Below are 13,501 nucleotides of genomic sequence, written 5' to 3' on the forward strand. Positions count from 1 at the left end.
GTGGGTTATTGGCGGTCAAGCTGTAGATCCTGGCTACACAGGAGTTGCAGTGGTGGGAACGAGAGGTGGGATTATTCCCGTCCGTAACACAAAATAGAAATGCAACTCTACATTAATTTGTAGAAAGATTTAGCTAGGCTAAAATTTAGTATTCTAGAACAATATTGTAGGTACATAGGCATTATCTCTTTTTTATTGTCTCTCTCACTTACATCTATACAATGGGAGTGAGAGAGAACAATCAACTCGAATAAATCGATAATGCAAAACAATTCGAGTTTCTAAAGTAAGCGAGTCGCTTCTGTTTTATATTGCCAATTTCCAACTACCTACACTTTAGGTACCTACACGAAAATTTCTTAGAAGGTGTCTCTCTCTCCAAAATTAAACCTCAATTACTTATATAGAGTCAATCAAAAATAGTGTATACTTTTTTGTCAGCCGTTTGGAGTAGTGGTTCAGAACGGACTACTATGCCGAGAGGTCCCGGGTTCGATTCCCGGCCGGGCAGAAATTAAAATGATGAATTTTACGGGTCTGGGTGTTTTCTATGTAGGTATAATATTATGTATGTTTTAAAAAAAAGTATTTAAGTATGTTCATATCTGTTGTCTATAATATATAGTTTGGGACTAGTGTCGCAGTGTAAAATGTCCAAGGATATTACTCGTATTTATTACTAACGGCCGCCCGCGACTTTTTACCCCCTTCATCTATCTTACGTGGTTTGGATTTTTTGATACAAATGTTTTTTCCCGCTAACTCCCGTTTCCGTGGGAAATTTAAATATCCAGTTGAACTAAGCTTTAAGTTAACTAAGGTATGCATGCCAAATTTCAAGCGTCTATCTTAAGCGGTTTAGATTTTTCATACAAAAGGATTTTCCCGCTAATTCCCGTTCCCGTGGGAATTCCTAAGTATACTATAACCTGTCCAGGAGTATAAAGAATAATTGTACCAAGTTTCGTTAAAATCCGTTGAGTAGTTTTTGTTTCTATAGGGAACATACAGACAGACAAAAATTTTCCTCATTGCATTTTTAGCATCAGTATCGATCACTAATCACCCCCTGATAGTTATTTTGATATACAGAATATATTTCATGTACAGAATTGACCTCTCTACAGATTTATTATAAGTATAGATTGTATTATGTATTCCTTATTTCTCATTTGTACCACAAAAGGTGACTATCATCCCATCAGTAGCAACAACTATACAACACAACATAAATGTTGTGGCGGACATTAGCTCTAGGGAGCTCTGATTACTAAATCACACCGGAAAGCGCAGCGTAGGACGTCACACAAGGTTGACCGACGACCTTATACAGTTAGCGGGAAGGCGCTGGATGCAGGCCGCCACCAACCGGCCATCGTGGAAGTCATTGGGGGAGGCCTATGTTCAGCAGTTTTATTGGGATATATTTTCATAGGCAAATTTGATCCTTCCCAAAAATGTGAAACTGCGAAATTCAAATTTTCTTACATTGATTGCAAGTCAGTGTCAGGTTGTATGTTAAAAAAATCTATCAGAGATAATAATGATAAATATTGATGATGCATAAGATTATGATTATAATGTACACAAGATTCATAATTTGTAACTGCGTGAAACATTTTTGATCAACATTAAGTACATACCCTGACACACTGACTTGCAAACAAAGTAAGAAAATTTGAACATTGAAAATCGCGCCTACCTCAACGCATTCACCTTTCATCCTTTTAAAATGGCCCGGAATAATTCTGTCTACATTTCCAAGTACCATCTGCCGATCTATGTTTTTCTTAAAATAAATGGGTAAAATGTTTTGGCTAACATGGCATCCCTAAATTCACTCACACTATAGACAAACGCCAAAATTTTGCGTCACAGTTTTGTTGTAGCGCGAGTTCCGTCCGCCTTTTTTTATAGGTCCATGACTGTAACGGTTATTTAATTTGATTCTCTAATTATCTGTCAGCAGTACTAATTAGGTTTCATTTTTTAAACATAAAGAAAAGTCGTTTTTGTTTCACTTACATTAAAATTACCTATATGTGAAATTCTTTCACTTACTGCATTTTTAAAGACTTAAGTTAGTGTAAAATTTTAATTACATAAAAAGAAAATCTACAATATGACTGACGGATTAGCAAGCTGAAGTGGCAATGGGCAGGGCACATAGTACGCAGAACTGACTGCCGATGGGGCAGCAAGGTTCTGGAGTGGAGGCCGCGTACCGGAAAACGCAGCGTGAGACGTCCACCGTCAAGGTGGAAGCGCTGGATGCAGGCCGCTACCAATCGATCAACGTGGAAAGCATTAGGGGAGGCCTATGTTCAGCAGTGGACGTCCTATGGCTGAAATGATGATGATGATGATGATAATATGACTAATCTAAAGAGTTTGTTTGCTTGAAAGTGCTAATTTCAGGATCTACTGGTCCGATTTGAAAAAATATTTTTGTGTTGGATAGCCCATTTATCGAGGAAGGCTTCAGGCTATATAACATCACCCTATAAATAAAATTATTTTCTTTCTTTCTTTCTTTCTTTCTATAGCCAATAGGGGCGGAGCAGTAAAGAAATATGTTGAATAAACGGTAAATATTATTCAAACTATTTTCACGCGTACGAAGTCGCGGGTATAACTATTGTTGTATTATAACATCCTCTAAAATTTATGAATAATTTATTACATTATCAATAGTCTAATATTTGATTCTCTAATTAGTATAGTTAATTATCTAATTAGTTTAGTTAATATTATTACATCTCAATAAAACATAGTTACTAAAAAAAATCCTTTCTTGTGTCATGTTCTTGCTCTATAATTGATTACCTAGAGACAAAAAAAAATGGCTAGAGTTCAGACTTAATGCTATGTATTGTTATAATGTGTCAAATGTATTTTTTAAGTTAGTTCACACACAAAAAAAGCGGTAGGTACAAAAAATCGAATTTAATGCCATGTGGCATTCTCTCACAGCTAACCTTAGGCAAAACAGATTATCTATAGCTGTGTATTATATTATCTACACTAATATTATAAAGAGGAAAACTTTGTTTGTTTGTTTGTTTGTTTGTTTAGTTGTAATGGATAGATAGGTTCAAAAACTACTGGACCGATTTTAAAAAGTCTTTCACCATTCGAAAGCTACATTACTCACGAGTAACATAGTAATAAATAAAGTGCTTCGAAGAACAATTTCAGTGGATGGTACTCTACACCATAGTCGTTATGGTCTTAAATAATTAATTAAATAGATAAATAGAGTTCTTAAAAAACAATGTTAGAGAATAGAAACTCTACGCTTTTGCCTTTACTGTCTTAAATAAATAATTAAATAGATAAATAGAGTGCTCCGAAGAACAATGTAGAGATTGAAACTCTACGCTTTTGTCGTTACTCTTTTAACCCAATTGCGAACGCAAACCATACCATTAACCGGCAGTAAACACCAACAATACAATAAAATGTCCGAAAGTGATAAAACAACGAAAATAACTACCAGTGGATAAACTGGTAGCAATTTGGGGCACTATTTCAGCCAATCAATTAATATTCGATTCTTCCAAATTACTTAATTGCTCGAAAAAGTCGAATAACCATTCAAACCGATTATTCGCACGCCTAATCTTGTCTTAAGAATAATTGCTTACAAACAACTTAATGTTGTCCCCGTAAAAATGGCCCGAACCTCAATAATTCATCAAACTCGCGTCTGTCTATCAATATAATAATTCTGTCAAACTTTAATTGAAATTCCGGACTTAAAGCTGTATTATTGATACATTACGAGGCCGCAAAGAGCCGTGCCGTCAATTTACAACTGGATTACAAATCTGTGGACCCACTAAACACACAATCGGGCTAAATCAATTGTGGTCGTGCTGTCCCTTTCTGGCAACGTACTAGTTTATATGCTAGAGCGAGAGAGGTGTCGTTTGACGGTGCGGTTAAAGTTGCCGCCTACAGAAAGGAGGGTAGGGAAAGAGGTAATTTGTTTGGGGGCGTGTCTAGCAGGGCGCGATGCGGCCAGTCGATCGGCCGCAGCCGTGGCGAACGCAGTCTCGTGCGCTGACGTTTCAATTAGTGACAGCTGACGCGACGACAGATTAAGAAATCATCAGCTCAATAAATATTAATATATTTAAAGCGCATACAGATAATCGACGCGGACGCAAAGACATGTTTTCATGAATTTTAACGTGAATTGAAACTGAGTGTGTTAGTTTTTACGGACGATTCAGTGATGGCTTTCGAAGACCGGTGCAGTCCGAACCAGGCGAACAGCCCAGGCCCAGTGGCAGGGAGAGTGCCGCCTCCTCACCCCGAGAATCCGATGAGCTACTGCCCGCCCAGCCAGTATACTTGCACGACGATTGAATCAAGGTACGAGAGAGGATCCCCCAATATGACCATCGTGAAGGTTCAACCGACCTCACCACCTCCCAGTCCGGAACAAAACCAAAGCGAAGAAAACTACCAAAATTATTACAGACCTGAGACTCCGGACGTCAAGCCTCGCATTGCGGACGACAGATTCGACCCGGAGCGAATGCGTGCCCAACAACAAACCACTCCCATAGCCTTTTCTATAACCAATATCTTGCATCCTGAATTTGGGTTGACAGCTATAAGAAAAACAAGCAAGATCGAAGGTCCGAAACCCGTTGGACCCAACCACAGTATTTTGTACAAACCGTACGATTTATCGAAAGCGCAAACTGATTATCAGAAGTACAGTTTCGATTATTTAAAATCAAAAGAGAGCGAGTTCAATCCTTTACCTCCTTTGGGGGGTTTGAGGCAGACTGTCTCTCAAATTGGGGAGGTGCAGAAAGAGAAGGAGATACCAAAGATAGTGGAACCGCAGAAGAGGCCAGATTCTGCGAGTTCGATCGTTTCTTCGACGTCGAGCGGGGCACCGTCGACTTGTGGGAGCACTGACACCAACAACCAGGGCTCCAACGCGACCCTATGGCCGGCGTGGGTGTATTGCACCAGATACAGTGACCGACCTAGTTCTGGTAAGTCTTTTTTCTTTATTAAATGACTTATAGTAATACAGCAGCAGCTTCTAGCGATGCAGCAGCCGTAACCAGTCATTTTGCGCTATCAATATTGAATTGATATCCTTAACGCAATATTTAGGAGTATTTTTTTCCAATTTGGGACAGTATTGAAATATTTTTTGGAAAAAAAGTGACGTAACCATAAAAAGTAAACTTTATTATGGATATAGACAACAAAAATAGATTAATTGTTATTGAAACTTAATGTAGAGTCAACAACTGAACGTTTTTTTCGGAAGAATATGCGGCTTTTCAGACAGGTATTAAAAGCAGTTCGAAGAATTTTAATCTTTTTTTTAATTTTGATTCTTTTTTACTAGTTTGCGCTCTACCATACAGTTAATGGTTCCGGTTTCGGATCTCATATGGGTCAAATTTTTGTGCAATGATCAATAGTAGGTATTTATATCTGACTCATGTGTCAAACTTCTTAAAATAAGTTCGGTGTCAGGTTAATGAGCCTTAATTAATTAATGCGCAATTTAAACACCTTTTAAGGCGCTTGTTTTGCAAACAGTAATTTTGTTAACGATAATAGTATTTTGAACTTGTTTTGGTAACTACTTTAGTACTTTTGTATTTGTATTTATTTTATTCTTCCGAGTTTCTTGCGCTGCTTCTTCTCAGCACCGGCCCATTTATTGTCGCGAAGCAGTGGTAGGGTTAATACTGGGAGGTGTAAAGGTGCTTTTTAAAAGCCTACTTACTTGCAAAATAAATGAGTTTTATTCTTTTCTTGTCTTTTGTCTACAATAAAGTGAGCTCTATTTTTCTACTACCTGGTAGAACCCGATGCTGTATGATCGAATATTTACTAAAGTAACAACGTAGTTCTTATATCAGGCAAGCTTAGTTGAAGGTCCTTATCTATACTAATATTATAAAGTAGAAAAGTTTGTTTGTTTGCTTAAAAGCGTTAAGCTACTGGGCCGATTGAAAAACTTTTTTTTTGTTGGTGAGCCCATTTAGCCAGGAAGGCTCCACCCCTATAGCCTATAGGGGTGGAGCAGTAAAGAAAAATGTTTCAAAAACGGGAAAATTATTCAAACTATTTTCACGCGTACGAAGTCGCGGGCACAACTAGTTGAAGGATATAATAACTCAATACTATAATTTGATTGCTTCAAAAATCATGTTTTTGAATTTCAATTGCTTTAATATTGATCGATATCAGTCTTTATTATTGGCTAAATTAAGCGATTCGGGCGCATCTTAATAATAAAGCATTTTTTTTATTTAGTCACGAACCAAATTGGCCAATTGAAAGGTTCATACTTACGACGTTTCATTATTTGGATGTTATTGAATTGCCCGTTGTTAAAATTTTAACTCAAAGTTTTTGCTTAATAAGATTTCTTAATTCTTTACAATTAACATTTGAGTTGGTAATTATTATAGAAAATCAATTGTTTTGATCCGCCCGTGATGCTCACGCGATCATGAACTAACTACGTACTTTAGACGTTTTTTTAAGCACTTTCATAGGGTTTACATTTCAAGATAGTGGTTCAAATTGCAGACACAAGCCTGCAAAAAATACCCGGCTCAATCAAGATTTTTTGAAACCATTATCATTATAAAAGTTTCGAACTAAGCTTAGTTGTAGTTGTAAATATCAAAGAACAACTTATTGACTTCCAAATTTATTGTAGACGTACACAAACATGCCTCACCCACTTATAAAATCAACAAATTATCCATTACTATACAACATTCAATTTACAAATAGGTACTAATCATTTCCATAGAATAATTCAACAACGGGTCGACACCTTTGACCTTTTAACGCATTGACGCACTTGAAATACAGATTATAATAATTCTTTTTCACTTGTCTGTGGTATTGTTTTTCTTAAACGTTTTTTTTTTAACTGTTTTTTAGGTTAAAGTAATGAAAATTCTAATAAGTTATTTTTTCTTGTAAGAATTTTAAACTAATAAGAAACTATCATTTTGTGGTACAAAAATAATGCCTACACTTATAAAAGTGAATTTTTGTGTTGAAAAATAGTTTTTTACGGTCAAAGGTGCAAGATATAAATTAAAAATGATAAAATATGCACTGACACTAAAATGCTTTAAAAACCAATCATAGCAATGTCATATTTTTCTTGTTTTTAAATTTTTTTTTGCTTTACTTCAAAATAACTGTATAATTTCTTATTGTATGTTAATTCGTGACAAATTTCTATATTTTAAACACTTTTAATTTGCTTGTTAATTAATAATGAGCAGGTATGGGTAAACATGCTTAGGTATTTAGTATGTTTATGTAATTAGTTAATTACGCATTCATAGAATGTTTGGTTTCGTAATTTAAATGGATAGGTATGAACTGCAACTTAATAGAGCTTTTAATAATATTTTCATTAAAGCGCCATATTGACTAAGCTAACGTTAAGCTTTAAAATATGTAATTAGCAAAAATTGCTATTAAAACATAGTAAAAATATCGCAAAATAAAAAATAAAAGAAAAAATCCACACTCCAAAATAAAAAACAATGTCCTCGTGAAAAATATGAAATTTATAGATAAAGAAATTGTTAAAAATCTAGATGCATTTTTTTACGAAATATTAGTTGTTGTTTTGGTTAAATCTGAGAAAAAGATGTAAAACATTTTACATTTAAGTTTTATTGTACAGTAAAGTAAAGTAAAGTAAAGTAAGAAGAATGTAGGTTGTATTTGCCTGTCTCTAGGTCTACCTACCTACCTTTACTTTCGATGTAGGTATTTGCTTAATAACTAAAATGTTATTTTAAACACCTGTTCGTCACCACATAATGTACAATGATTGTTTTTCATCTGAACAAGGTCGAAAAATAATGATTAGTGCTTACAATGATTAGCATAAAATGGAAATTGACGGTGTCCCAACATTTTCCGGCTGGTTGAATGCAAATTTGTGACATTACTCGAGTTTTTTTAAGTTAAGAAACCAAAGTACAGTTTTTTTTCAGTTACGACTATATTTACGTCATTCACGCAGTTTCGTAAAAAATGTGATTGGTTGATTTCATATTTTTCAATAAAATAAAATCTCCACTGGTACATTTGAGGCTTCGAAAATGACTAAAGACAACTTATGACTAGGAAATTTTATTTTATTTTTTTTAATTTTATTTATTAGGACAACGAACAAGACAAACACGCATACATGAAATTACTATAACTACTACTAAATACTAATACTAATACTACTAAATATAAATATACTACATACTAAGTTATGACTAGACTTAAATAATGTCTTACATATTGCACACTAAGATAAATAGTAGCACAACTCAAAATACTTATTTTTCAGGAACACCAAGTAAAAAAAGTATTGTGATATTTTTTGACGCAGATTATGGTTATTGCAATAACTCTATTTTTTTATTATTTCGAGTTGTGCCAGTCTTTTTCTAGGTGTGCGATATAAAAACCACCAATTAGTCTTTTCTGATATCCAATATCGTGTCCTACGATCACTTAGCCGCTGTCATCCGACGCAAAATTAACTTTTTTTTTATACAAACAGGCCTTGCATAACTGCAGAACAGGTTGCCTCGTTAAGATTATGATTATAGTAGTTATACACTAAATTGGTGGCTAGGTGATATTTCTCGGAGTGCCATTAAGACCGCATATCTTGAGTTTAATCACTTGTTAAACCGACTTTAAGGAGGCTGCGAGGGAATTGAAACTTTTTTGACGTTTAATCGAACTGTCGTATGACAATTACAAATATGACAGCTCGGAAATGTTATTTGCGTTGAATTGATGGTGATTGTTGGTATCTTTTGTGGCAGATAGTTGATGGTTAAATTGTACAGTCGACAGTACATTTTATTGCAAAATAACACCTATTACAAACTATGTAAGGTGCCAGTTTTTTTTAGCTTGATGTATTTTGCTAGCTGTACATTGCTCAAGCAATTAATATCAACTACAACTAGCGTTGTCAAGTCGCTGATTTCTAACGTTTTTATAGTTAGGTCTTTTTACTTTAAATAATAATACTTAAATAACGGATTCGTTATTTTACTTCCACTTAAGCTTTTCTTATTAGAAATGACACTCTAATAAGATAGAATACTCTAATAAGGTTCAAAAAGTTGCAATTTTTTCTCTTAATAAGTTCTTCAGTACCTGAGTTATGGGAGCGGCACGGGAGGGGTGGTGACGTCATTATGACGTAAGAGCATACAAATCTGAAGTCTCACTGACGTTTGACGTTTCAAAAACACTCTTCCGTGCCGTTCTCATACCTCAAGCACAGGGTGACACACGAACCAATCACAGGAGCTCTATTCAACGCTGTGCGTTCGATTTGCTGCTTCACTTAAGCAAGCATCGTTTGTGAATACGGGCGTTATTGTAGGTTTACAAATAGTATAAAAAATGCAAAAAAATTTAAACAACAATCACCCGACAATTTCAGTTCCATTGTTAGATTGCATAACGTGAAAGACTCCCTGTCGCCGCGCGTCTGTCACGGTGACAGCTGTCACAGTTGTCAGCGCCGCCATCTTGTAATTCGAACGCATTTGCCGGCGTTTTTGTTGTCGGTTGTCATGTTGAGTTGGTACGTTTTTGCTGTTATTTTGCGACAATTTTGAGGACTTTATGATGTGAATTGTGTTGGTATTGTCTGTGTTTTAGATTATGAGCAGTGAAGAGCAGTTTTTTTTATGCATAACAAGGCAGGTATTTGACTACAATCGCACTTGATGTTAAGTGGGATGCAGTCTAGGATGGTACATATCTGCCCTGTAAGTGCCTTCACTCTCGCCTTGAAAAGACCCGGATTATAGTCTTCGGGAAAGACAGCAGCAGGCAGCGAATTCCAGTTTAAAGTTACAGAAAGTCATATCTTTTTTTATTCAAAAATGATTAGGTCTATTCTCTCCATGGGTTGTCTGGGAGAGATCGCTTCCTAGCGATAAGACAGTCCACTCTCTTAGCTTTTCCATATTAACTTAAGAGTTCACAGTATGATTAAAGTGTTAGAAAACTGAATAAGTATGTTTTAATAAGGACATGACTATTTCACTATAACTATTTGTGTCTTTAGCAGTCAATAAGAAAGAAAAAAGAAAAAAAAACAGATTTTTTAACTCTGCGCCTAACCCATTCGTAACACAAACTTATTTAGCTTACCGCGAGTTTTTAACGGAACTAATATTTTTTTAATAGTAGCTCTAGCTAGAATATGGACGTAGATACAGTCAGCGTCAAATATTTAGTGACTCCCAAAGTAGTCAAAAAGTTCGCAACACGTCTTTGTTACAATCGGAATAAGATTGTGTTGTCAACTTTTTGGTCACTTTGGGATGTACCGAACTGTTTGATGCTGACTGTACTTAACGATTTTAAAAAGGCACTACCGTTGAAATGTAACCTATCATAACCTCAGAACCGTAACTAAAAGGGTTGGATTAACCTAATATACTACTAAATTATTCGTTGCAAACGCACAAGGTGCAGTAATGAAACAATTTACGACAATTATGCCCATTATCGAGTTTTTTCCGCCGCCATCTTGGATATTGTATGATGACACGCCTACGCGCAAAAAAAGTGTTCGACAAACGTTCGAGTACGCGGAATCTATTAGCTTGTGAAATAAATCGATTGCGTTGATAAGTAGTGTGTTGTACACTAGGCCACTATGGCTCGCCTAATTTGAGTGGCTATCCAACAGGATATAAGATCGTTTCATCCACGAAGACGCGCCCCACCAATTTTTGGTCTCGGTCGCGCGGGGTGCGGGGAGTTTGATCCGAGCAATCCGAGCGGCATTATTGTAGTGTGCGTGTGCACTCATGTATAATTTAGCGTGTGCCGATAACACTCAAACATTAGCGGAAGAATGGTGGGGCGCGTCTTCGTGGATGAAACGGCATTGATGGCAGCGCACTTCTGCAAATGACATTTCAACGTTTTGCAACGTGGAAAAATCGGAATCAGCGATCCGGTATTGACTGAAATTTAACCCAGAACCTCTGGGCTGGGCTAGACCACAGAGATATGTAGTTAAATTCTTGTACATAATATTATGAATGGCAAAAAGGCCTATGGCGTCATTATTTCCAATTTTTTTTACAAATGTCCCAGTTGAATCATATAAACTACTAGCAGCCGCCCGCGACTTCGTACGCGTGGATCCCGTTTTACCTCTTTAGGGGTTGAATTTCGCAAAATCCCGTCTTAGTGAGCACCTACGTTCTAAAAGGAACCCCCATGCAAAATTTGAGACTCCTAGCACTTGTAGATTCTAAGATTTCGTGATGAGTGAGTGGGTCAGTGACGTTTAGCTTTTATATCGATATGTCACCGTAAAATTGTGAATTCCGTCAGATTATAATCTGACCCTAGTTAAATTACAATCTAACCTAACCTAACCCACTGTTAGTTTACAATCTAACGCATTATATTATAAACTGACAGAGTTCACAATTTCACGTTGACAGATAGAAGATACAGTGACACCAAGCACTGTCCATAGACAACTAAACCAACGTCATTTAAAATTTGCGTTGCTCAGAGCACAGACTATATCCCGTCGCCATCTTTTTTGCGCGCGAATACCTGCCCCTTAATCGCTCTTTTGATTGTTATTGTTCAGTAGAAGGAACTACCATCAAGGCATGTCAGCTATTAAAAAAACATAAACCACGCGATTTAAACGACAGTCAACCGTAAACCTAAAGCTGGAGGATTCAAATTGGAAGTTCGTTAGAATGCTGGCTAAATCTGATTACTTTGTAGTAGTAAAATTAAAAAGAAATTTAGCTTTTTTTGCGATCGGTCCGAATTGATCTAAGGACGTAGTGATTATTTGATTAATTGTATTTGTTTAATTGGTCTTGCTTTTAGATGAATGCTTTAATTTAGGGTTAATTTAAATTTTATAGCAGTCCGAATTAATAACTTAAAAAACATTAAATAGGTTGTTTTAAGATGACAAAACAAAAAAAGTTACAAAAATAAATACTTGCTTATTTATTAGTATTATAGAGACTAATATTAATGCTTGTCTACTTATTGTATTTGCTTTTACTAACTGTATAATTTAGAAAGGAATAGATAATTTATTTACCATGTTTATTTCATTAAGTCAGTGACCTGTTAGCTTATGTTACTTGATTGATTTTGATGAAACTTACCTCTATCTAGTCTTTGACAGAGTTCAAGTGGTAATTGTCATCATCTATTGTTGTGAAGTCAAGACATTTCATATCTTCATGATTAGCATTTCATATGTATATTCAACCCTTTTTCTACCAATATAGTATACATAATAATTATTTTACGCGACAACTCTCGAAAAAACAAAAAAATAATTTAACAGGTAACATAACATTTAGCTTTAAATTGTAAGTCTCGAAATAAAAAATATAAACTAAATTAAAAAACACAAAAGGAACCAAATTAAATGTTAAAAAGACATTTTTTACGTAATTAATTTGCTGTGTATACTAATTTTGGCTTACGGTTCCGGTCCAATTTGCAATTTATTAACACTTTTTCTTTACGATGAAGCCTAAACTGTAAACTATTCCAAATAAAAAAATAAAAGTACAAATTACTAATAGTCCCCTCGTGGTAAGCTAAATATGCTTGTGTTACGAGTGGGTTCACCACAATATAAAAAAATATATATATAAAAAAGAAAATTATACAAAAATAGATAACGATCCCCTAATAGCGTGATCTTTCCATTTCCATTCCTGGGAATCGAACCCAGACCCTTGGTAAGCTATGCTCTTCTATACTCTATTATTTTAATGAAACTGCCATACTAACAGAACAATTAAAAAACCCATCAACTGCCACCACTTGAAATCAAACCTTATTCCAAAGAGTTAGAGTTCACAACCGTGATTTTGAGGTCAGACCCATATATGGCACGCGCAGTTGGATGTAATGAAGTATAGTGAATTAACGGCAATAATGACATTCTTTCTGTGTATTTCCACCTTTATAACGTCATTGTTGTTTTTAGGGTTCCTTTGGCAGATGAAAAAACTATAAATATTTTTTAGATTTTTTTATATAAAACTATAAATATTTTTTAGATTTTTTCTAAAAAATATTTATTAAACCCTTCACTTCATTTCACTTCACCTTTATTATTGTGTGCAGTCAATTTTTGGTTAGAGGTAGGGCTTGTTCTAAGTCCGCCTGGCTACCATCATCTTACCTAAGTCTGTCGCCATAACAACAATGTTAACAGCATTATGTTCCGGCAGTTGGAGGTAAGATAGCCAGTTCCTCTGTGGTTGAAGATTCCGGGTGAAACTAGCTTCCAGCTTCGGCTTGATCATCATTTACCATCATGTGAGATGCAGAAGACGGATTAGCAAGCTGAAGTGGCAATGGGCAGGGCACATAGCACTCAGAACTGACGGCGGATGGGGCAGCAAGCTTCTGGAGTAGAGGCTTTGTA

The 13,501-nt window shown here is 35.5% G+C and overlaps 1 protein-coding gene across 1 annotated transcript; it reads left to right on the forward strand.

The window, feature by feature from the left end:
• Positions 1–4,036: 4,036 nt before the first annotated feature.
• Positions 4,037–5,018, forward strand: LOC114353785 (segmentation polarity homeobox protein engrailed; the record flags this gene model as incomplete). The annotated part of the gene is made up of 1 exon (XM_028305891.1): positions 4,037–5,018. A coding segment is annotated over exon 1 (778 nt), but the record flags the coding sequence as incomplete, so codon positions are not given.
• Between the last annotated feature and the right edge of the window lie 8,483 nt (positions 5,019–13,501).

This window comes from Ostrinia furnacalis, unplaced genomic scaffold (assembly GCF_004193835.3).
Source record: "Ostrinia furnacalis isolate ACB-3 unplaced genomic scaffold, ASM419383v2 OfSCF1808, whole genome shotgun sequence".
NCBI classification, from domain to species: Eukaryota; Metazoa; Arthropoda; class Insecta; order Lepidoptera; family Crambidae; genus Ostrinia; species Ostrinia furnacalis.